Source organism: Mobula birostris, chromosome 12 (genome assembly GCF_030028105.1).
Source record: "Mobula birostris isolate sMobBir1 chromosome 12, sMobBir1.hap1, whole genome shotgun sequence".
NCBI classification, from domain to species: Eukaryota; Metazoa; Chordata; class Chondrichthyes; order Myliobatiformes; family Myliobatidae; genus Mobula; species Mobula birostris.
In genome coordinates, this window is record NC_092381.1 from 78,208,490 (window position 1) to 78,232,868 (window position 24,379).

Consider the following 24,379-nt stretch of genomic DNA (forward strand, 5'->3'; position numbering starts at 1 on the left):
AAGCTTATGAAGGAGGCAGTAGCTTCAAGAAAATCCGATTAACATGCCATGATAAGATGCGTCCTCTGATCACGAGGGCAGCCAACCTGTTCTGGCCAAACAGTCCCCTGTGGTCCAATGTTACCCCTGCTCCTGCAGGAGATTTCACTCAGCTGTTTTGTGATTTCAGTATAATCCACTGAGTTAGGCTGCTTTCCTCTTCATAATTAATTACATTTTTCAGCCTGCTCTGTTCCAGTTTTGAAGTATACATTTTCAATCCCTGTGAATTTAAGATAGTATGAAGTACACCTTTTCGTAAATTAATAATGGAAGTGGCAAACTTTAATGTGGTTATGATTATTTCTTCCTATCTTAATTTTTCTTGTGGTCGTAATTATGATCGGAGCATAAATCTTTACAGTACGTTTTGGTAAATCTCTGATTTTTACTTTACTGTTAGTTACATTTAGTTTGGTAAGAAGAAGTGAACTGCCAGAGCAAGTTCTGCAGCTCAGGCAGCATCTGTGGAGGAAAATAGACAGCTGACCTTTTGGGTTCAGACTCTTCACCTAGACTAAAAGATAGAGCCAGTAGAGTGTTGTGAGCAATGGCTGGCAAATGATGCCTACATTCAGGTGAGGAAGGATGATGAACATATGGAGGAGAGAAGAGTAGAAATAGTGACAGAAGTCAGCAGGTGATGGGCCCAGGTAACAGAGCTGCCAATGATGAAAACTGCTGGCGAAGCATGGAATCAAATAGGAGTGCTGGTGTGGGCAGGTGTAAGCAGTAAGGGGAGGAGAGTGTGGGTGATGGGCTGAGGAAGAAAAGAAGGGGAAAGAAAATGGAGTGACGGGGCTAAGGTGGTTTTGGAGGAACTGTGTAGATCAGCAAGAAGAAGGGTTGGGTGAGTATGATTCTGGTATTTGCACTATAAGTATAAAGTAATTTAACATGGCATTTCAGAATTCAAATGTTCTATTAGAGTTTGTTTTACTTTTTAAAAATGAACAGAAATTCACCACTTGAATTTCTGTCTGCAACCTACCTGCTTGAAATTTTACAATCTCTCTGCTAGATTATGTATTGCATTGAACTGCTGCTGCTAAGTTAACAAATTTCACGTCACATGCCAGTGATAATAAACCTGATTCTGGTTCTGATTCTGAACATGAGGTAGAGAGTGTTGTAATGTGAGCATTATTAAAAGTAAGTTAATACTAATTAGGATAATGGGGGGTTCTACTTCCGTTCTTTTTACTTCTAGTGGGCTCTGATATAGTGTCTCAGCAATGCTGTAGGGGTTGTGAAAGCCTCTGTATATACATAATGGTTTTGAAGTTTGAGATAAAGTTATTTCTTTGGCATGAAGTTGTCGAGTGTGCCTTTTTCAAAGTAGGAGTTACTACAGAGAGCTAGTGAGATAGTGGGGGCTTATAGCCTTGGGAGTTGAAGTTAAGTTCATGATGGAGTCATAAAACTGGGGACGATAAAAAGGAGATTGTAGAGACAGGGTGGTGAAGGCTATGGTGGGATGTTAAAATCAACCTGCTATTTAAATTGGAGCCAATGTAGCGATATATTTTGATGTAATGAGGAATAGTGTAGTGAATAGGACTTGATGAGAATTTGTATGTGCACAGCAGGTAATTTCATATAGTGTTGAGTTAAGGAAGAGTGGAGTTAGGAAGTTCTATCAAATAGCCAACTTGATGGTGAGCAAAGCCATGTCATAGATTTTGAGCATTGGGTGAGCTGATGCAAGAGCAAATCTAGGTTTTTCTAGTGGGCATCCTCCTTCCTCGATGTTTCATTGATTCATAGAAGGGCTACATCTTCTTAGTTACACGGAGGTTACCATGGAAAATGCATGGATGTTCATGATGGTTGACAAGTTAAACAAGGGAACCGTTTGGTACTTCTCCATTAAGATATTTGGAAGGCCAAATGGAAAAATGTATGTTGAAAATTCAAAGGTTTCAAAAGTACATTTAATGTTAGGGAAATGTATACAATATACATCCTGAAATGCTTTTTCTTCGCAACCATCCACGAAAACGGAGGAGTGCCCCAAATAATGAACAACAGTTAAATGTTAGAACCCCAAGGACACCCCCAGCTCCCCTCCCTCCCGCGTGAAGGCAGCAAGTACGATTCCCCTGCACCGGCAAAACAGAAATATCGGCAACACACATCAAAGTTGCTGGTGAACTCAGCAGGCCAGGCAGCATCTCTAGGAAGAGGTGCAGTCGACGTTTCAGGCCGAGACCCTTCGTCAGGACTAACTGAAGGAAGAGTGAGTAAGGGATTTGAAAGTTGGAGGGGGAGGGGGAGATCCAAAATGATAGGAGAAGACAGGAGGGGGAGGGATGGAGCCAAGAGCTGGACAGGTGATAGGCAAAAGGGGATACGAGAGGATCATGGGACAGGAGGTCCGGGAAGAAAGACAAGGGGGGGGGACCCAGAGGATGGGCAAGAGGTATATTCAGAGGGACAGAGGGAGAAAAAGGAGAGTGAGAGAAAGAATGTGTGCATAAAAATAAGTAACAGATGGGGTACGAGGGGGAGGTGGGGCCTAGCGGAAGTTAGAGAAGTCGATGTTCATACCATCAGGTTGGAGGCTACCCAGACGGAATATCAGGTGTTGTTCCTCCAACCTGAGTGTGGCTTCATCTTTACAGTAGAGGAGGCCGTCACTGAGTGCTGAAGTGTACACTTGCAGTACTGCAAAGACTACATTGTTCACCCAGCATTCGACATTCCACAGGCTCTCAAATTGCATCAGAACTCAGATTTGCAGCATTATTATAGTGTCTGTAATGTTCAGAATTTTACCATGCGTAATGTGCAGCATCAATATAAAGGGAGATAATTATATTCATTTCTGATCAGTACTATTGTTATACATTTAGAAATATACTATATAGAGAGAATGTTAAAAATCCTTATAGTCCTGTGAAATGGCAGTAAAGGGGACCTTTTCAGGTTGGTTGCCAGTGACTAATGGGTATCTGATTGGGTTAGTGATAGGACCACATTAATCTTTCAGATTTCAAGTCAATGATTTGGATGATGGAATTGATGACTTTGTGGATGAGGTTTGCAGATGATATAAAGATAGATGAAGGGGCAGGTAGTGTTGAGGAAGTAGAGAGTCTGCAGAAGGAGTTAGTTAGATTAGGAGAATGGGCAAAGTGGCAGATAGAATATAATATAGGGAAGTAATGGTCATGTACTTTGCTAGAAGGAATAAAGTTGTAGACTATTTTCTAAAAGGAGAGAAAATTCAGAAATCAGAAGCACAAAGGGAGTTGGACATCTTGGTGCAGGATTCCCTAAAGGTTAACTTGTAGGTTGAGTCTGTGCTAAGGGAGGCAAGTGCACTGTTAGCATTCATTTGAAGAGAACAATAATATAAAAGCAAGGATGTAACCCTGAGGCTTTATAAGGCATTGTTCAGACAGCACTTGAAGTTTTGTGAGCAGTTTTAGTCTCCTTGTCTAAGGAAGGATGTGCTGGTATTGGAGATGGTCCAAAGAAAGTTCACAACAATGATCCCAGGAATGAAATGGTTAATGTATGAGGAGCATTTGAAAGCTTTGGGCCTGTTTTTGCTGGAGTTTAGAAGAATGAAGGGAGATCTCATTGAAACCTGTAGAATACTGAAAGGTCTAGATAGAGTGGATGTGGAGAGGATGTTACCTATAGTGGGGGAGTTTAGAACGTGAGGGACTTCCGTTTAGAATAGAGATGAGGATGAATTTCTTTTACAGAGGTTGGTGAATCTGTAGAATTCATTACCACAGATGACCATGGAGGCCAAGTCATTGGGCATATTTAAAGCAGAAGTTGATAGGTTCTTGATTAGTAAGGATGTTAAAGGTTACAGGGAGAAGATAGGATAATGAAGTTGAGAAGGATAATACATCAGCCATGTTGGAATGGCAGAGAAGACTTAATGGGCCGGATAACCTAATTCTGCTCCTATGTCCTATGGTTTTATGGTTGATGGAAAGTTGCTACATCTTCTCATACATACTGCGTTGGGAGAAGAGTGTGGAAAAACTTCACAAGAGCAATTGTTCAATTACTTTGAATTGTTTCTCCCATGGAGACCTTGCATGTTGGCTTTCTGTCCAGACTGTCAGAAATCAATTCTTTCCCCATGGTATAAATGATAACAACTCTAACTTTAAATGGAGATCTCATGTGTTGATCTCTGTGGGAGGGGAATGATTCACTGAATAGAAAATCCTTTTTATGTCAACTTCAATTTTGCTAGCTTTTTTAAAAGAAATCAAGGCAATTTGAAGGTGCTGTTCTCTGAAAGTATTCCCTGAGTGCTTCATTCTCCTTTTTTTAATTGCAAACTATTCTGATGGAAGAATGAAAGATACTTAACTACTTTAGGCTGGTGGACAGATTGTGGCTCTTTGAATGCATCATATTATATCCATTACCTTCAATCTCTGATACAAAGAGATTCAAGATATTTACAGGAAACTAGTAAAAATTGGCCAAATGCATAAAGAAATTTATTGAACTTGAAGCTCTTATAGTCTTTAAAACCTGTCATGTCAAACAACCTTGATAAATGTTTATGCTAAACTAATTAAAGAAGATTGATGACAGCCCTGTTCAGTATGCAATGAGGGATAATTTAATCAAATTGTGCAATAATCTTGGAGAGTGAATCACAAAATGTGATTTGATAATGTGTGAAGTGTTCAGCCTAAGGTTGACTATTTTTCAAAAATGGAAAGGTAAACATAACGGTATAATTTTGCTGCCCATTTTCCCAGCAACGCTAGAATGGAGCAAAAATTTCTCATTGTTTATCTGATTTGAAATTGGATTCATCTACTTTAATTTAAACTTCTTTCCATCTTTGTTTTAAGGTTTTATCTATCCTTCACTCTGATTTGTTAAGGCCCTGCATATTTGTTTCCTCATTCAGGCAGTTTGGGACAGTAATTAAATGTGAATAAACCAGATTAAACAAACTAGGCACCATTTGCTTCCCAATTACAGCAGATTATGGCTCAATATAATTTTTAAAACTTCAGAATTTGATGAAGATTTGTTATTGTTTAAAAATATTAAAAATCAGAAAGCTCTGAGAGCAAGTAGCATTGGCCTTACATTTTGTGGAAAATCCCTGTGGATTACGATGTTGAAACCTTCTCACTGGCCTTGAACACATCTAGAATCTTTACTGCTCCTACACAATGTGCTACATTTTGTGTCATTTCATTCTTCCTCCTTTTGGAAAAGTAACACAGAGAAAGGACAGAATATTTTTGAACACAAAAGATTCTGTATATACTGGAAAGCGAAAGCAACACACATAAAATGCTGAATGAACTCAGCAGGTCAGGCAGCATCTATGAAAATAGATGACTTTTTAGGCCAAGACCCTGGAGTGGAAAGGAAGGGGGGAAGACTCCGGAATAAAATGGTGGGGGTAGGGAAGGAAGACAAGCTAGAAAGTGATAGTTAAAACCAGGTGGGTGGGAAAGGTAAAGGGCTGGAGAAGAAAGAATCTGATAGAAGAGGAGAGTGGGAAGAAGAAGGGGATGAATTTGTTTTTATAGCAGATTAAAGCATAGTAAATACCTGCTTAAGTTACTTTATATTTATTACATCCTTGTGCAAATTATAATTTGATATGGTAATAGTCCAGAGTTGGACCATCCAATGATTTTATCATTCAAGCCTACTCTATCCCTCCATTCCTGTATCACTACCTCTCCATGCCCCAAATGATTGATTTGAAGGTTCTCATGAACAGCTCATTCGTAGTTACATCCTTACCTGTTGGCTAAGTTGTTTAGTTCAAGGAAGAGCTCAGACCAGATTGATATCATTATTTGGCATATGAATAGCTGCTCTATTAACAAGTTGGATGATCATTGAGTCAGCTTCGCAACATTAATTGTGGGTACCTGGAAACTCTGTCTCCAGAAGCTCTTAGACTGCTTGCGTCAAAAGGCATCTGAAAAAGAAGATCATCTGTGTGAAGACACCGAAGTGGGAAAGAAGCAGTCTAAATTGAGAGAGTAGTTTTAGCTTTTTAGGAATAGTGCAGCAACATCAAGAAGCACGACAGAGCATGAGTTAATTTAGAATCCATTCTTCTGCCTTTGATTTCTGCGATAGATGACTGGTTTGTCTGCAGTATGTGGGTATGACTTTTTAACTTACAGGAATTGTACCTATGTTTTGCAAATCCTTGGTGTTTTAGAAATAGTTTGTAATTTGGAAGTCTTTTATCAGATGGAAATCCTCTTTTAAATGTGTTTTAAGAATGTTGTTTGAATTTAAACATGTATCACTGAAAATAAATGAACGGTGTTTAAACTACTTTGCTAGCTGAAAATATCTCCTCCTTAGTCGGGGGTGGGGGGCACCCATCACTCAAGTAGTGAGTATTGGCAGCTAAATCTGCTGTGGAGAATGAACAGGGAAGTGAACCAGTCTTTGAAATTTTGGTAATGACAGTATTACCTCCCTTGATTAAGCGTACCCCTAACTATCTATATCAGATCAGACTTAAGGTCTTTGAGCTTGGAACTTCATGGTCAGCAAACCTAATACCATCACATCACTCATCCCTCTGTTTTCCACTTAGGACACTGTTTGATGCTGACTTTCTACTGCATTGATTGTTCCTCTAGTCATGACTACTCCTTAAGTCACTTTTGTCACACCCTCTAAAAAACCACCCTACAAAAAGCTTGTGAATTTTCATTCTTTTCAATTGTGATTTGTGCCTTAAAGTTTATTTTGTTGTTTCCTTCCATTAGTTATGATTTGTTTTTGTAAACAGAACTGTAACATTAGTCTGAACATAAAAGTTGCAAGAATTTTCAAGTTATTGAAGATTACATATTTTCCATCACTTCAGTGAATATAAGGGGTATATTTTGATGCTATCAATTACTAATCAACAACATATATTGTTGGGGTACTGTAGTGATGGACTTTTATGTAACCTGGGAATCATAAACTGTATTAGTTTTTTAGATTACTTTCTGTAATGTTAGGTTGCTTGATGAAAATGAAACCTAAAATTGGAAATTATACTATTTTCTCTTTTCCTTTATGTAGATTATTCTCCAGTCTCAGTATTATCACAGAATTGACACATCCAGCCAATATGAGATTCATGCAGTTCAGGGCCAAGGATTGCTATTCACTAGCTTTGTCTAAACTTGAGAAGGTAAGGATATTTTCTGTATGTTCATTTGTTTTGTGAAACAAATAATTGAAGTGAATGTGGTTTGAAATGCAGATAGGCTACCAAATAATGATAGTTTCTGACATTTTAATATTTTTGACAACATTATTATACCTTCACATTTCCAAATCAAATGACAATGCATATATCAACAATTTAAGAGGAATCAAATATTTGCAGCAGATACCAGGGATCACATAGCAGGAGGGAGAACATTGCAAGATTTTGCAATTACCTCTATCTTCAAATGTCTCTGAAGGAACCAAATATTCGCTGTTACAGTTACATTGAAAACCATGGCATTATTGTCTTTGATTTATACTGAAGTTGCAGTTGTCTGTGGAAGGCAGCAGATTTCAGTGCGGGTGTCCTTAGTGAAGTGTACAATGGATATTACACAAAATTCTCCATGCTGAGGTTCAGGTGAAAGAAATTATCTTGAATACCTGACGAAGGGTTCCGGCCCGAAATGCTGACTGATTGTTTCCATAGATGCTGCCCGACCTGCTGAGTTCCTCCAGTGTGTTGTGAGTATTGCTTTGACCCCAGCATCTGCAGAGTATTTTCTGTTTACAATTTGCTACTCCGCTGCGAAGTCTCTTTGAGGTATGCCTACCCTGAAGAAGTTTAAATCTGAGTCCTGACGAAGGGTTCTGGCTGGAACATTGACTGATCGTTTCCACAGATGCTGCCCGACCTGCTGATTTCCTCCAGTGTCTTGTGACTGACTTAAACCAAGTAGTCTGGCTCTTAGAAACAGTACTTATACAATTAGGCACCCGATAGCTATGAAGCAAGGGTAATTCTAGGCTGTGAGTCAAAATATAGAGATTTTAGTTGGTCTACACAAGTGAAGCGAACTGGCTCACTGCTGTTGGATAGTAAAGCCTATTTATTTTACCATTATGTGGTGATATGTTGCATTGATTGAACCAAGTGAACCCAATCATTACTTCTCTGTACATTCACCTTACATTCGGCTTAGCAATTCAAACACGCCTTTCCTCAGCTTGTATTAATTAGATCTACCTGTGGAGAGAGTAAAGAAATACAAGTACAGAAGGCATGGATAGCTGTTCATGTCACAATTGAGTGTCATTATTACAGCCTTGGGTCTTATTATCTCACAAGAAGACTTATAACAGTGGGAATCGATTCCCAGGTAAGTTAGATGTTCAGACCACTTACAGGCAATATAGTCACCAGTAAAGTGAGAGGGTAACTAATGAAGAAGGGAATTTGGAACAGAAATGATCCTTTGGATCAGAGTAAAATATCCGCTGTTGTATACCTATTAATATTCATTATGTTCTAATTACTTTATGAGAAATTTTCAAGTAGGAAAAAAATTGTGCCTAAGAATTCTAAGGACGTTCCAAAGTACTACAGCTACTTGAAGTATATTGAATATTAGTTACTGCTGTAATATAAGGAAAGAATATTTAGGTCAGTTATAAATTGAATCCTCAAACCATTTTCTTCTTCAGTGCCCATGCATAAGTACTTGATAAATCAGAAGTACTTAGCACAATTTTCCATCCAATCTCTTACACCAACAATGAAGTGGAAAATCCAATTTCTTCTGACCTAACTAGTAAAAGTCTACAAAGTGTTATGATAAATGAAACCATTCCATGCTTAGCAACAAAAGTCATCGAGTTGTCAGGTGAACATGTACAGTAGGTTACATTACTATGAAAAACTTACATGCGGCAATATTACATATAGATAGGTACAGACAACACACAGAATATAAAATATACAGACCACACCATTGGTGGAAAAGAAGACTGCAAAAGGAAGACTTTAGTGCAAAAGAAGTCAAAGGCACAATCAAAGGTAAGTCCAAGGTAGTGTAAGAGGTGGTCGATAGTGTTCCATTGCTGTAACAGACTTAGTGCTTTCAGGTAGGTTCAAAACTTGATGGTTGTAGGAAAGTAGTTATTCCTAAACCTGGTGGTATGAGACTTCAGGTTTCTGCAGTGAGAAGAGGGTGTGACCCAGATGGCGGGGATCTATGATGATCAATGCTGCATTCTGGAGGCATCGCATCCTATAGATGCTGTCATTGGTGGAGAGGGCTAGACTGTGATGGACTAGCCTGTGTCCACAACACTCTCAGCCTCTTGTATTCCCTTGCATTGTAATTGCCTTACCGGTCCGTGATGCAACCAGTCAGTTTACTTTCAACATTGCATCTGTAGAAGTTAGAATATTTAGTGACATGCCAAATCTCCTTAAACTTCTCAGTAAGTAAAGGATTTATGATTGCATTTAATATGCTGGGCACAGGACAGGCCATCCAGATGTTAGTGCCCAGGAGTATGTAACTATTTACTCTTTGCTCCACTGAGCCACCAATGAGAACAGTTATGTGTTCTCCCAACTTAACTTTTCTGAATTCTGCTTTTAAAAGCTGATAAAGTGAGCGTTGCTCTTAGTGATGCCGAACATGGAAGCCATCTTGATTACAATGCTCCTGAAAATGTCTATCATTACAAGTGTTACTGAAAGATATTCAGGATACAGTATATGCATTGTTAATGAGGAATCGACAATGGTTGATCTGAATTCTTTCCATGCTTAACCTTCAACTGTCTTTAAACTGCATCGTATACTAAATAATAGTAATAGCTGCATCACTGTCTGCTATAGGACTTGCAGGAAATCTTTCCACATGACCCTACAAAGGGTCACAAGAGCTGCTGAGAGGAACATTTTGGTCTCTTTTCCATCCATCTGAGAAATTTAGCAGGAGTGCTATGTACGCAGGGCCCCCTAGAATTGTCAATGATCCCTCCCATCTGTGCTACTATCTCTTTCACCCCCTATCTTCAGGCATGAGGCAACAGAGCATCAGGACAAGGCCTGTTAGAATGGAAAATAGCTTCTCCACCCAGGCCGTGAGACTACTGAGCTCCCTGCCACCTCTCAGAGCTAGTCATTGATGAAGTGCCGACAGCGTTGTACTATTTACTTTTTAACTTATGTTGTAAATAAACCTGATGGTAAATGAAAATCTTCTGGATTAAGTTCTATTATTTAATGATTTATTTATCATAATGTTACTTTACTTGTTGTGTGCCTTGGTCAAGAGGAATGTTGTTTCGTTTGGTAGTATACATGTATGCAGTTGAATCACAATAAAATTGAACTTGAAATTGATAATCCCTTGAGGTTTTATACTCAGCTTATAGTGAAATTATTTAACGACAATTAGAAAACAGTTTGTTTAAAGTGGATCAGCAAATATGTAAATTATATTTTGCAATATGAGTGCCCTGATTGTAGTGGACTACTGTACTGTACTAGAGCAAGATTAAAATTAAGGTTTATCAACCTAAAAACAGACTGGCAAATAAACATTTTGTCCATCACATTTTTAAGGTTTGCATGAATTTTCTACTGCTCCAATTCTTTCACCAATAACTACAATGCTGAAAAAAATCAGATATAGATGCCTCTTCCACTTTATAAATTATGGGCTGAGTTTTTGTATGAATTCTGGTTTGTTTGGAAATCCGGATTGATTGTAAAGCTGTAATTCTACTGTAAGCAGCTGTGCAGAAAATAGATAAGGACATATTTTCCACTGATCACCAGTCAAAAAAAGACTTCACTGATTTGCACAAAATATGAAAAACAAGTACAATTTTAGCTTTATGATATTTTAGACTGCATAATACAGTTTTTGAGTATTATATCCCTTTATATTAATTTTATAACAAGCTAGCACTCAAAATGATTCCTGAATAATTGAATCAAACAATTTCATGTAAGTTCAAGATATCTAACGTCTGCATTTAATCATAGAAATAAAGAAAACCTATAGCACAATATAGGCCCTTTGGCCCACAATGCTGTGCCAAACACGTAATTACTTTAGAAATTCCCTTGGGTTATCCATAGCCCTCTATTTTTCTAAGCACCATGTACCTGCCCAGGAGTCCCTTAAAAGACCCTATTGTATCAGCCTCCACCACTGTTGCCGGCAGCCCATTCCGCGCACTCACCAGTCTCTGTGTAAAAAACTTACCCCTGACATCTCCTCTGTACCTACTTTCAAGCACCTTAACACTGTGCCCTCTAGCCATTTCAGCCCCGGGAAAAAGCCTCTGACTATCCACACGATCAATGCCTCTCATCATCTTATACATCCATATCAGATCACCTCTCATTCTCTGACGCTCCAAGGAGATAGGAACAAGTTCACTCAACCTATTCTCATAAGGCATGCTCCCCAATCCTGGCAACATCCTTGTAAATCTCCTCTGCACCTTTTCTATAGTTTCCACATCCTTCCTGTAGTGAGGTGTCCAGAACTGAGCATAGTACTCCCAGTGGCGTCTGACCAGGGTCCTATATAGCTGTAACATTACCTCTCGGCTCTTGAACGCAATCCCACGGTTGGTAAAGGCCAATGCACTGTATGCCTTCTTAACCATAGAGTCAACCTGCACAGCCACTTTGAGTGTCCAATGGACTCAGAAGTCCATATTATCGCCCTTGAAGATTATGGAATTGAAGGACTTACTGATTTAATCAATGACATTTATGAGACTGGAATAATACCAGAAGAGATGAAAAAATCAGCATTTATCACCCTTCCAAAGAAACTTGGAGCAATAGAATGTGAATTACATAGGACCATAAGTTTAATGACTCATATCACCAAGATATTTCTAAGAATTTTGATGACAAGAGCTAAAAGTAAGATACAAGCTGAAATAGGTAAAGAACGATGTGGTTTTGTGAAAGACAAAGGTACAAGAAACACAATGTTGATGTTGAGGATACTATCAGAACGAGCTATTCAAGTGCAAAAAGATTGTTTTATCGGCTACACAAAAGCATTTGATAAAGTGAAGTACAATAAGTTATTTGAAATATTACAGAAAACTCTCGATCTAGATTTGAAAGATCTCCGCCTAATCAGAAATCTGTACTGGGAGCAAACTGCCATTGTAAGAATAGATGGCGAAGTGAGTCAGTTCATGAAAATCAAGAGGCGTTAGACAAGGGTATGTTTTCTCCCCTGATTTATTTAATGTGTACAGTGAAACAATATCACAAAAAATAAGAGACATCTTGGGAATCAAAGTTGGCAGTGGAAACATCAATAATTTCAGGTATGCTGATGACACTGTGTTAAATGCAAGTATGGAGGAAGAACCACAAAACTTAATTGATATAGTTGTTGAAGAAAGTGCAAAAATTGGTCTACCTATCAATTGCAAAAAGACAGAATGTATGGTGATATCCAAAAAGAAGGAGAATCCTATCTGCAGGCTGAGAATAAATGAGGAAGACATAAAACAAGTACAGAACTTTTGCTACTTAGGAAGCTGGGTGACATCAGGTGGCAGGTGCAACATAGACATCAAAAGAAGAATAGGGATGGCAAAAGATACCTTTACAAGAATGAAGAGTATACTGACCGATACTAAACTAGGCATGACAACCCACCTCAGAGTACTGAAATGTTACGTTTATTCAGTTATGTTATATGGTCAGAATGTTGGACAATATCTAGTAACATGAGGAAACAAATTGTAGCAGCAGAGATGTGGTTTTTGAGCAGGATGCAAAGAATATCATGGACGAAACGAATATCTAATGAGGATATCATGAACAGAGCAAACATAAAAAGAGAAATAATGTAAGAGATCATGAAAAGGTAACGTAACTTCATTGGACATATGATTAGGAAAGAGGAGTCAGAATGCACGATAATTATGGGAAAGATTGACTGGAAGAAAGCAAAAGGAAGACAAAGACACAAATGATGATGGAAATAACAGCCAGAGAACTGGAAATGAATATCAATGAATTGATCCACTTGACCCGAAACAGGAGTGTGTGGGCCATGGCAGTCAAAGCTCAAACTGGGTATGGCACCTGATGATGATGATGGTGGACTCAGAACCAAAATCCCTCATCCTCCAAATTGCTAAGAGTCTTACCATTAATACTATATTCTACCATTATATTTGACCTACCCAAAATGAGCCACCTCACACTATATGGGTTGAACTCCATGTGCCACTTCTCAGCCCAGTTTTGCAACCTATTGATAGCCTGCTGTAACCTCTGACAGCCCTCCACACTATCCACAACACCCCCAATCTCAGTGTCATCAGCAAATTTTGCTAACCCATCCCTCCACTTCCTCATGCGGGTCATTTATAAAAATCACGAAGAGAAGAGGTCCCAGAACAGATCCTCGAGGCACACCACTGGTCGCCGACCTCCATGCAAAATATGACCTGTCTATAACCAGTCTTTTCCCTCTGTGAACAAGACAATTCTTGATCCGCAAAACAAGGTCCTCTTGGATCCCATGCCTCTATACTTTCTCAATTAGCCTTGCATGGGGTACCTTATCAAATGCCTTGCTGAAATCCATATACGCTACATCTACTGCTCTACATTCATCAATGTGTTTAGTCACATCCTGAAAAAGTTCTATCAGGCTCGTAAGGCATGACCTACCTTTGACAAAGCCATGCTGACCATTTCTAATCATATTATGTTTCTCCAAATGTTCATAAACCCTGCCCTTCAGGATCTCTTCCGTCAACTTACCAACCACTGAAGTAAGACTCACTCTCCATAATTTTCTGGGCTATCTCTACTCCCTTTCTTGAATAAGGGAACAACATCTGCAACCCTCCAATCCTCTGGAACCCCTCCCGTCCCCATTGATACCATCCTTTCCCAGTCTCATTGGAACATACCTATGCAGAAACCCACGCAAATATCTCCTGAACATTTGCTACATTTCTCTGAGAACATCTGTTCGAAATTTATACTTCCAAGTTCTTGCCTGATAGCTTCATATTTCCCCTTACTCCAATTAAACGCTTTCCTAACTTGTCTGTTCCTATCCCTGTCCAATGCTATAGTAAAGGAGATAGAATTGTGATCACTATCTCCAAAATGCTCTCCCACTGAGAGTCCTGACACCTGACCAGGTTCGTTCCCCTATACCAGATCAAGTACAGCCTCTCCTCTTATATCCTTATCTACATATTGTGTCAGAAAACCTTCCAGAACACACCTAACAAACTCCAGCCCATCTAAATCCCTCGCTCTAGGGAGATGCCAGTCAATATTTGGGAAATTAAAATCTCCACCACAACAAACCTGTTATTATTACACCTTTACAGAATCTGTCTCCTTATCTGTTCCTCGATGTCCCTGTTACTATTGGTTGGTCTATTAAAAACACCCAGTAGAGTTATTGACCCCTTTCTGTTTCTAACTTCCACCCACAGAGACTCAGTAGACCATCCCTCCATGACGTCCTCCTTTTCTGCAGCCATGACACTATCTCTGATCAGCAGTGCCACACCCCCCACCTCTTTTGCCTCCCTCCCTGTCCTTTCTGGAACATCTAAAACCTGGCACTTGAAGTAACCATTCCTGTCCATGAGCCATCCAAGTCTCTGTAGTGGCCACCACATCATATGTCCAAGTACTGATCCATGCTCTAAGCTCATCTGCTTTGTTTACAACGCTCCTTGTGTTAAAATAGACACATCAAACCTTTGGTCTGAGCGCATCCCTTCTCTATCACCTGCCTAGCCTCCCTCTCGCACTGTCTCCAAGCTTTCTCTATTTGTGAGCCAACATCCCCTTCCTCTGTCTTTTCAGTTTGGTTCCCACTCCCCAGCAATTCTAGTTTAAATTCTCCCCAATAGCCTTCGCAAACCTCCCCGCCAGGATATTGGTCCCCCTCGGATTTAAGGGCAACCCGTCCTTTTTGTACAGGTCATACCTGCCCCAAAAAGGTCCCAATGACCCAGAAATCTGAATCCCTGCCCCCCGCTCCAATCCCTCAGCCATGCATTTATCCTCACCTCACTCTATTCCTATACTCACTGTCGCATGGCACAGGCAATAATCCCTAGATTACTACCTTTGAGGCCCGGCTTCTCATCTTCCTTCCTAACTCCCTGTAGTCTGTTTTCGGGACCTCCTTCCTTTTCCTACCTATGTCGTTGGCACCAATATATACCACGACATCTGGCTGTTCACCTTCCTACTTCAGGATATGTACTATGGACTACAGGGAAATGTACCATGGACATGTACTACAGGGAAATGTACTATGGACATGTGGTCGATGTTTAGAGATCTCTTGCGGGATGTAAGGGATAAATTTGTCCCTGTGAGGAAGATAAAGAATGGTAGGGTGAAGGAACCATGGGTGACAAGTGAGGTGGAAAATCTAGTCAGGTGGAAGAAGGCAGCTTATATGAGGTTTAGGAAGCAAGGATCAGATGGGTCTATTGAGGAATATAGGGAAGCAAGAAAGGAGCTTAAGAAGGGGCTGAGAAGAGCAAGAAGGGGGCATGAGATGGCCTTGGCGAGTAGGGTAAAGGAAAACCCCAAGGCATTCTTCAATTATGTGAAGAAAAAAAGGATGACAGGAGTGAAGGTAGGACCGATTAGAGATAAAGGTGGGAAGATGTGCCTGGAGGCTGTGGAAATGAGTGAGGTCCTCAATGAATACTTCTCTTCGGTATTCACCAATGAGAGGGAACTTGATGATGGTGAGGACAATATGAGTGAGGTTGATGTTCTGGAGCATGCTGATATTAAGGGAAAGGAGGTGTTGGAGTTGTTAAAATACATTAGGATGGATAAGTCCCCGGGGCCTGACGGAATATTCCCCAGGCTGCTCCACGAGGTGAGAGAAGAGATTGCTGAGCCTCTGGCTAGGGTCTTTATGTCCTCGTTGTCCACGGGAATGGTACCAGAGGATTGGAGGGAGGCGAATGTTGTTCCCTTGTTCAAAAAAGGTAGTAGGGATAGTCCGGGTAATTATAGACCAGTGAGCTTTACATCTGTGGTGGGAAAGCTGTTGGAAAAGATTCTTAGAGATAGGATCTATAGGCATTTAGAGAATCATGGTCTGATCAGGGACAGTCAGCATGGCTTTGTGAAGGGCAGATCGTGTCTAACAAGCCTGATAGAGTTCTTTGAGGAGGTGACCAGGCATATAGATGAGGGTAGTGCAGTGGATGTGATCTATATGGATTTTAGTAAGGCATTTGACAAGGTTCCACACGGTAGGCTTATTCAGAAAGTTAGAAGGCATGGGATCCAGGGAAGTTTGGCCAGGTGGATTCAGAATTGGCTTGCCTGCAGAAGGCAGAGGGTGGTGGTGGAGGGAGTACATTCAGATTGGAGGATGGTGACTAGTGGTGTCCCACAAGGATCTGTTCTGGGACCTCTACTTTTCGTGATTTTTATTAACGACCTGGATGTGGGGGTAGAAGGGTGGGTTGGCAAGTTTGCAGATGACACAAAGGTTGGTGGTGTTGTAGATAGTGTAGAGGATTGTCAAAGATTGCAGAGAGACATTGATAGGATGCAGAAGTGGGCTGAGAAGTGGCAGATGGATTTCAACCCGGAGAAGTGTGAGGTGGTACACTTTGGAAGGACAAACTCCAAGGCAGAGTACAAAGTAAATGGCAGGATACTTGGTAGTGTGGAGGAGCAGAGGGATCTCGGGGTACATGTCCACAGTTCCCTGAAAGTTACCTCACAGGTGGATAGGGTAGTTAAGAAAGCTTATGGGACGTTAGCTTTCATAAGTCAAGGGATAGAGTTTAAGAGTCGCGATGTAATGATGCAGCTCTATAAAACTCTGGTTAGGCCACACTTGGAGTATTGTGTCCAGTTCTGGTCACCTCACTATAGGAAGAATGTGGAAGCATTGGAAAGGGTACAGAGGAGATTTACCAGGATGCTGCCTGGTTTAGAATGTATGGATTATGATCAGAGATTAAGGGAGCTAGGACTTTACTCTTTGGAGAGAAGGAGGATGAGAGGAGACATGATAGAGGTGTACAAGATAATAAGAGGAATAGATAGAGTGGATAGCCAGCGCCTCTTCCCCAGGGCACCACTGCTCAATACAAGAGGACATGGCTTTAAGGTAAGGGGTGGGTAGTTCAAGGGGAATATTAGAGGAAGGTTTTTTACTCAGAGAGTGGTTGGTGCATGGAATGCACTGCCTGAGTCAGTGGTGGAGGCAGATACACTATTGAAGTTTAAGAGACTACTAGACAGGTATATGGAGGAATCTAAGGTGGGGGCTTATATGGGAGGCAGGGTTTGAGGGTCGGCACAACATTGTGGGCCGAAGGGCCTGTACTGTGCTGTACTATTCTATGTTCTATGTTCTATTAAATGATATCACGGACCCTGGCACTTGGGAGGCCAACAACCATCCAAGTTTCTTCCCTGCGTCTACAGAATTGCCTGTCTGACCCCCTAACTATTGAGTCCCCCATTACTACTGCCTTCTTCCTTTCTCTACCTTTCTGAGCCCACAGGGTCAGACTCTGTGCCAGAGAAGCGGCCACTGTTGCTTCCCCCAGGCAGGCTTTCCCTCCCAAAAGTACTCAAACAGGAGTATTTATTGTTAAGGGGGACAGCCACAGGGTTACTGTCTAGTGTCTGACCCTTGCCTTTCGCCCTCCTGACTGTTACCCACTTATCGGTCTCTCAAGTCCACAGTGCGACTACTTGCCTATAGCTCCTCTCTATCATCTCCTCACTTTCCCCGACCAGATGAAGGTCATTGAGCTGCAGCTCCAGGTCCCTAACGCGGTCCCTAAGGAGCTGCAGCTCGATGCACCGGGCAAAGATATGGCCTTCCAGGAGGCTGGGAGTCTCCCGGACTATCTGACAACCAACAGAGAATACCGGCCTCACAGACATATTTCCTGTTTCTATTCTACACAGGCAACCTACCTCGCCTCAACCTGTTATCGCCAAAGCCCTCCTACTCTGTCTACCGCTATTCTGTCACCCACTCCTCCGGCGCCCACTCTGTAAAGCTGTCTTCTTTTAAACTCTGGTCTAACTCGCTGACATCCATGTGCCTGCGCAGTCATTCCTCGATCAAACAAGCAGAGAATACATTGATAAAAGAATTTAATTTTATTTGCTATTTTTAGAATCACATGGATAACGTGTTAAAGATTACATTTATCAATTTTTGAGTGGAAGTAGACAATGTTGTCATGGAGACTGCCTGTATTTTTATACGTCTACAGGCCTTGCTTATTGTATATTGAGTTGACAGACCATCATTTAATTTTATCCAGTTTGAGAATGTGAATATGGTTTTATTTCTTGTGTTATTTATGTCATTTTGCTTGGGCATATGTTCCATATGAATTGAAATATTTTTATTCATTATTTTCTTTGAGAGTTAGATGTCACTTTCTGTTAGTCCTTTAGAATTACATTATGCTGAGTTGAGTATTTTATTTTATATTAAGTAGGTTAAATATTCATGTATACTTAGAGAAAAATATGCCAAAGCAACAATACTTACTTATGCCTTTTTCTCTATTAAAGTCATATATGGATGCCAATAGCGAAATAGTTTGTACGAGGCCAGAGTTGGAGGGCCAAGGAGATTTATTGGAGTGGAGTGGATGGGGATATTAGTGGCAATCAATGATAAACTGATTGTAGAGCTTTAATGAATGGAAAGCTATGTGAGCTTTATCCTATTTCTTAAATAAAATGAAAGGATATTTTGAGCTCCAATCCTGAGGATTTTCCACAGAAATTCTAAGCATTTGGTTAAAAATTATGAACTATGTTTTGCCTTCTAGTTGCACTGAGTATACTCTTTGATTTTTTTTCAATACAATTAACAAGAGAACTAAGGCTCATGCCACCTCCAATCACCATGTCTTTGTCATTTGACTAAATTTTTTTTCACAGCAATCCCACTCGACCATAAAGATTCAATGGTGTGGCAAATTGAAGTGAAGAATTAATTGCTGGGTAAAAGCAGCCATTCCTAGCATGCACGTTGATAGTGGGAGATTTGATTGTCACTCTGATGTATATGAGACACCTGCAAGTCACTTAAGGCAACAGTGTGGTGAATTGGCAAAACATGATTGAATAGTCACAGCAATGGAATGTACACATGTATCTGCAGAATAGTGTAGCTGTTGACCTGGGGAAAGGTGAAAGGAAGGCCTGCTCAAATACACCTTCAAGGCACAAACATTTCCTGGCAAGTCAGCTGCAGAAGACATCAGTGGATGCTTCTTGAAGGCATCAATGGATCAGAAGTATGTTCATTTGGAGGTCAGGCCTTCTGCTTTCTATGGGAGAGCGCGGACTGAAGCAGAGCAAGAGGATTCATTTGCTTTCATCCTTGCCCCATACATCCTTCTGCCACCACATTGTCCAATGGAAATTCAGTGAAGTGAGGTGCTTGCTCCCATGTCTTTGTGGTCATTTCATTGCTGCAGATAGATGACCTGAGGTCTTCACACCACTTATAACAACAGCTTTACTTTACAAACCTGACTTTCTGGTATCCTACAATACTGACCATCACACAGATAGATCTGTGCATCTCCTGGAACGGATACAGTTATTGTGCATACATGCAAGGAGTTGAGCTACCTATACTCTTTGAACATGGTGGACACAGAAAAATCACTCCACCTTTCAGACTGGAAGAAACTGGTGCACAGCAACTAGCAACATTAAGATACCATCATATCTAAGTATACAGAAGCCATCTAAAACCTAGGGTGGGATGGAGCAGGATATCCCAAGAGACTATTGAGTGGATTGTTCGGAATGACTGAACTTTTAAAAGAGAAAGAGCAAAAGTGTCTTGGAACACCATCACTTATGGCACTCCTTAGCACTCATTTCCAGAGGACTAGAATATAAAAGCAATAATGGAATGCTAAGGCTTTATGAGGCATTAGTGAGGCCACAAAGAGGATTGAGAGTAGTTTTGGGCCTTTTATCTAAGAAGAGATGCACTGGTATTAGAGACGGTTCTGAGGAGGTTCACAAAAATGATCCCAGGCACAAAAGGATTAATGTATGAGGAGCATTTGGTAGTTCTGGGATGTACTCACTGGAGTTTAGAAGAAGGAGGAGTGATCTACTTGAAACCTATTGAATATTGAAAAGCCTTACCAGAGTGGATGTGGAGAGGATGTTACCTACAGTGGGGCAGTCTAGGACCAGAGGGCACAGCCTCAAAGTGAAGGGACATTTCTTCAGCTAAAAGGTGGTGAAACTATGAAATTCATTGCCACATACAGCTGTAGAGGCTAAGACATTGGGTATATCTCAAGTGTAGTCTGATAGGTTCTTGATTAGTGAGGATGACAAAGACTATGGGGAGAAGGCAGAAGAATAGGGTTGAAAGAAGCAATAAATCAGTTACGGTGGAATGGCGGAGCAGCCTCGATGGGCCTAATGGCCTGATTCTACTCCTATGTCCTATGGTGTAGTGGCTTTTTCTCCTTTATCCAGTCCTGGATCTTTGCTGCTTTTATATCTTTAGTTCCAGGGCATTTAGTTTTGCTAAATAGTACCTTGTTGAAGGTCACATCTACAACCTCATATAAGTTTCAGCATTACTTCTGCGTGATCAGATTAATCAAATCCAATTTACAATTTGCATTTTAAAATGTCCATACCAATGTTCAATAAAACTTTCCTTTTTTATTGCCTCATTCTTTTCCAAAACTGCTCTCTAAGTTTATTAGGAAGTGCTGTTTGGATGTATCACATCCCTACCTGCTGAAGCACTATCCTTCATATTATCAATTCCTTAAGGGAATGTGCTTCTTCGAAAGATAGATTGCAAATATTGTGCAAATTTATGCAGCTCCATTATAAATGACAATTGCCTTGGCTGAGTTGGGAGACAAGAGGAAGTAGCCTGGTAAAAATGAAATGTAATGAGATGCAAAGTAGAAAGACATATGGTGTTACTACAAAAGTGGCAGGTATATATATACCAGCTCCTCCATGGCTGGCAAAAAGGGAATATGTCCCATGACGTGGATAAAAGATTGGGTACTCTATTTGCCCCACTTCTGCTTACCATTCATGTCTCTGCCAGCGGAGTGTTGTTATTCAGGCTCTATCATTTGAAAAAATACATTAATACAGGTGTGCGCCACTTAAGGTCCATTCGGACGACGTCCTATCGCATATACGTCCATAATCCCGATCGGAGAACGTGACGTAGCGGACGTAACCAATATCATGTATCGTGCGTCTCTTGAGTGTAGTAGCGTTATCTCTCTGTTTAATTTTCTTTCGAAAATATTACCGTAAAGTGCATCGTGGCTTCCAAACGCAGGTTATTCGATCTGAAACTCTTCCAGTGGAACATTATGAGGAAGTTGAGAACAGTGATGTGGATGATCCTGATCATCTTTGATAAATTGTGTGTGATATAGGCTAAGAAAGTGTTTACATAAAAGTTTAAAAAGTGAAAAAAATTAAAAAGGTTAAAATGAAATAAAAAATTATAGTGTATGTATGTATTATAGTGTACAGTTTTAGTGTAAGTTCTTGGCTATTTAGTCAATACAGGTACACTACAGCAGGAGTCCCCAACCTTTTTTGCACTGCGGACCAGTTTAATATTGACAATATTCTTGTGGACCAGCTGACCCGGGGTGGCGGGGGGGGGAGCGGTTGCGTGGATAGGGTTGCCAACGGACAAGAGTAGCAGTCAAATACGTTGTGTTTACCCCGAGAAAGACTGCCATGACCATGAAGCCTTGCGCGGGCACCTGTGTGCGTATGCATCACTTGCGCATGCGTGTAAGTGCTGATTTTTTCCTACAAATCGTTTCTGGCGATTCTGGTCGGGGGGGGGGTGGTGCGGTGTTAATCACAACCGGAATATAGATGATAAGTCGCTAATACACTCAATTTCATTTCTAAAAGGACTTATCTAACACATTTAATATTAAACACACAGCACATATTTTCCATGCATGAATATAGTGATAAGTCAATTATCAGGGAAGGACAGGGGAGCTTCAAGTAAGTGTTGAGCGAACTTCCAGTAGAAGTGGTAGAGGCAGGTTCGATATTATCATTTAAAGAAAAATTGGATAGGTATATGGACAGGAAAGGAATGGAGGGTTATGGGCTGAGTGCAGGTTGGTGGGACTAGGTGAGAGTAGTGTTCGGCACGGACTAGAAGGGCCGAGATCGCCTATTTCCATGCTGTAATTGTTATATGGTTATATAAATCACTTATAAATCAATAGCACCATAACATTTTAAGTAGTGTTTGGGTATTAAACACACAGCACATATTTTTCAGATATGAACATATAAAATCATTGCAACACACCAATATCGCTGAATCAGTGGGAGCCCTGGGCTTGTTTCCCTGCAACAAGACGGTCCTATCGAGGGGTGATGGGAGACAGCGATACTCGAACGGAGTTCCTTATGTCCAGTCTATTCCGCAATTTAGTTTTCGTTGCATTCATTGCAGAGATACGTTGGAAATGGAAGCAACGTTTTCAGTGCTTTCGTGGCTATCTCAGGATATTTAGCCTTGACTTTGATCCGAAATGCCAGCAGAGATGTTATGTCAAACATACTTTTCAGCCCGTCGTCATTCGCAAGCTCGAGGAGTTGATCCTCTTCCCGCACTGACATAGATGATGCGTGCGTAATGACCTCACATGCGTTCAAGCTCAACAGTGGGTGTGACAGGGAATGAGGAAAGGTGCAGCTGACTCATATCGCCAAATCATATCGTTTCCTCGCGGCCCGGTAGCACATGCTTTGCGGTCTGGTACAGGTCCACGGCCCGGTGGTTGGGGACCGCTGCACTACAATACTCCATATAGGTTTGCTAATTATATACTGTAATATGGTGTTCGCACAGTGTCCAAATCACATAACGTCCAATTTCACAGAATGTATCATGGACGTTAAGTGATGCGTACCTGTATTGTTGTTTTGCCTTTTGTTTCTGCGAACCTCTTCACCTGTGGGGTGTACTGCAGCTCATTAATTGCTGCTTCCTTCATGCAACAAGAATAGAATTAATGTAAACAAGTGATTCATCTATGAAGCATTGACTGCTGACGTGGAACTTGTCAAAAGTGGAGCCTTGGAAGGATCCATTGATGTAAAATTTTCCTACATAATCACCCAGTATTTGGAAGGAAACCACATGACAGTGAGCAGATCCCATTCTTTGAATTCTGGAAAAAAACTTAGCTACATGCCAGATTGCTAAGACCTTGCCTGTGGCTAGAGAGGACATAAAGTTACTAGTCAAGGCCCCAGCAATCTCTTCAATAACCAGGGGTATATCCCATCAGGGCCTGGGATATATCCCGTCAGGCCCTGGGGACTTAGCCACCTTTATGCTCTTTCAGAGGCTCAACGCTACCTCCTCCATTACATTGAAAAGTCCTAGCATAATTAATACACTTATCTCCCTATCTTCCATGTCCTCAGCATTAGTAAATTTTGATGTAAAGTTATCATTAAGGACCTCACCCACATCGTTCGCATCCAAGCGAGTGTTTCCCCCTTTATCTTTGAGTGGTTTCACCCTCTCCCTTGTTATCCTCTCACTCCTGATGTATGTAGAGAACACATGGAATTCTCTATAATTCCACTTCCCAAGGACCTTTTTTGTCCCTCCAGGCTTTCCTAATTCCCTACTTGAGTTCTTTTCTGGCTTTTATAATCCTCAAGGGCCCTGTTTGATTCCTGCTTCCTAAGCTTTACATACTTCTCCTTTTCCTTCTTGACTAAATTCAATACCTCCCTCAAAATCCAAGGTTCCCTTACCTTGCCATTCTTGTCCTGGCTTCTGACTGGAACATACCTACCCTGTACTCTTTGCAGTCATTCTTTAAACATCCTTCACGTGTCGGAAAAACAGCTGATCCCAATTAACTTTCCCTAGTTCCAGCCTAATGCTCTTGTAGTTTGTCCTGCTCCAATTTAAAACTCTCCCACAACGTTCATACTTATCCTGATCTATTGCTATCTTAAAACTGAATGAGTTGTGGTCACTGTCCCTTCACAGCTCACCCACTGAAAGTTCAGTCACCTAGCCAGTCTCATTATTCAACATCAGATCCATTACAGACCTTCTTGTTGTTGGACAATGTACAGATTGACGCTTGTGAATATGCGTGTGTCAGCTAATTCTGATTTTGTTGTGATGGTTTTTAACTCCATTTTTTTTGTTGCAGCGCTTGTTGAGACTTGAGCAAAGCACAGCAATATTTTGCTGCCTGCTTACATTCAGCCTTGCATGAGAAATTGGATGGTTGAGTCAACTGACTCTGAAGACTA

At 40.8% G+C, this 24,379-nt stretch overlaps 1 protein-coding gene across 3 annotated transcripts in view; it reads left to right on the top strand.

The window, feature by feature from the left end:
• The window catches only part of kcnt2a (potassium channel, subfamily T, member 2a), a 976,808-nt gene that overhangs the window by 626,016 nt on the left and 326,413 nt on the right, over nucleotides 1-24,379 (top strand). For all 3 annotated transcript variants that reach the window (XM_072274729.1, XM_072274730.1, XM_072274731.1), the window contains one exon: nucleotides 7,093-7,204. In XM_072274729.1, the coding sequence (XP_072130830.1) occupies nucleotides 7,093-7,204 (112 nt within the window). The remainder of the gene's footprint in view (nucleotides 1-7,092; nucleotides 7,205-24,379) is intronic.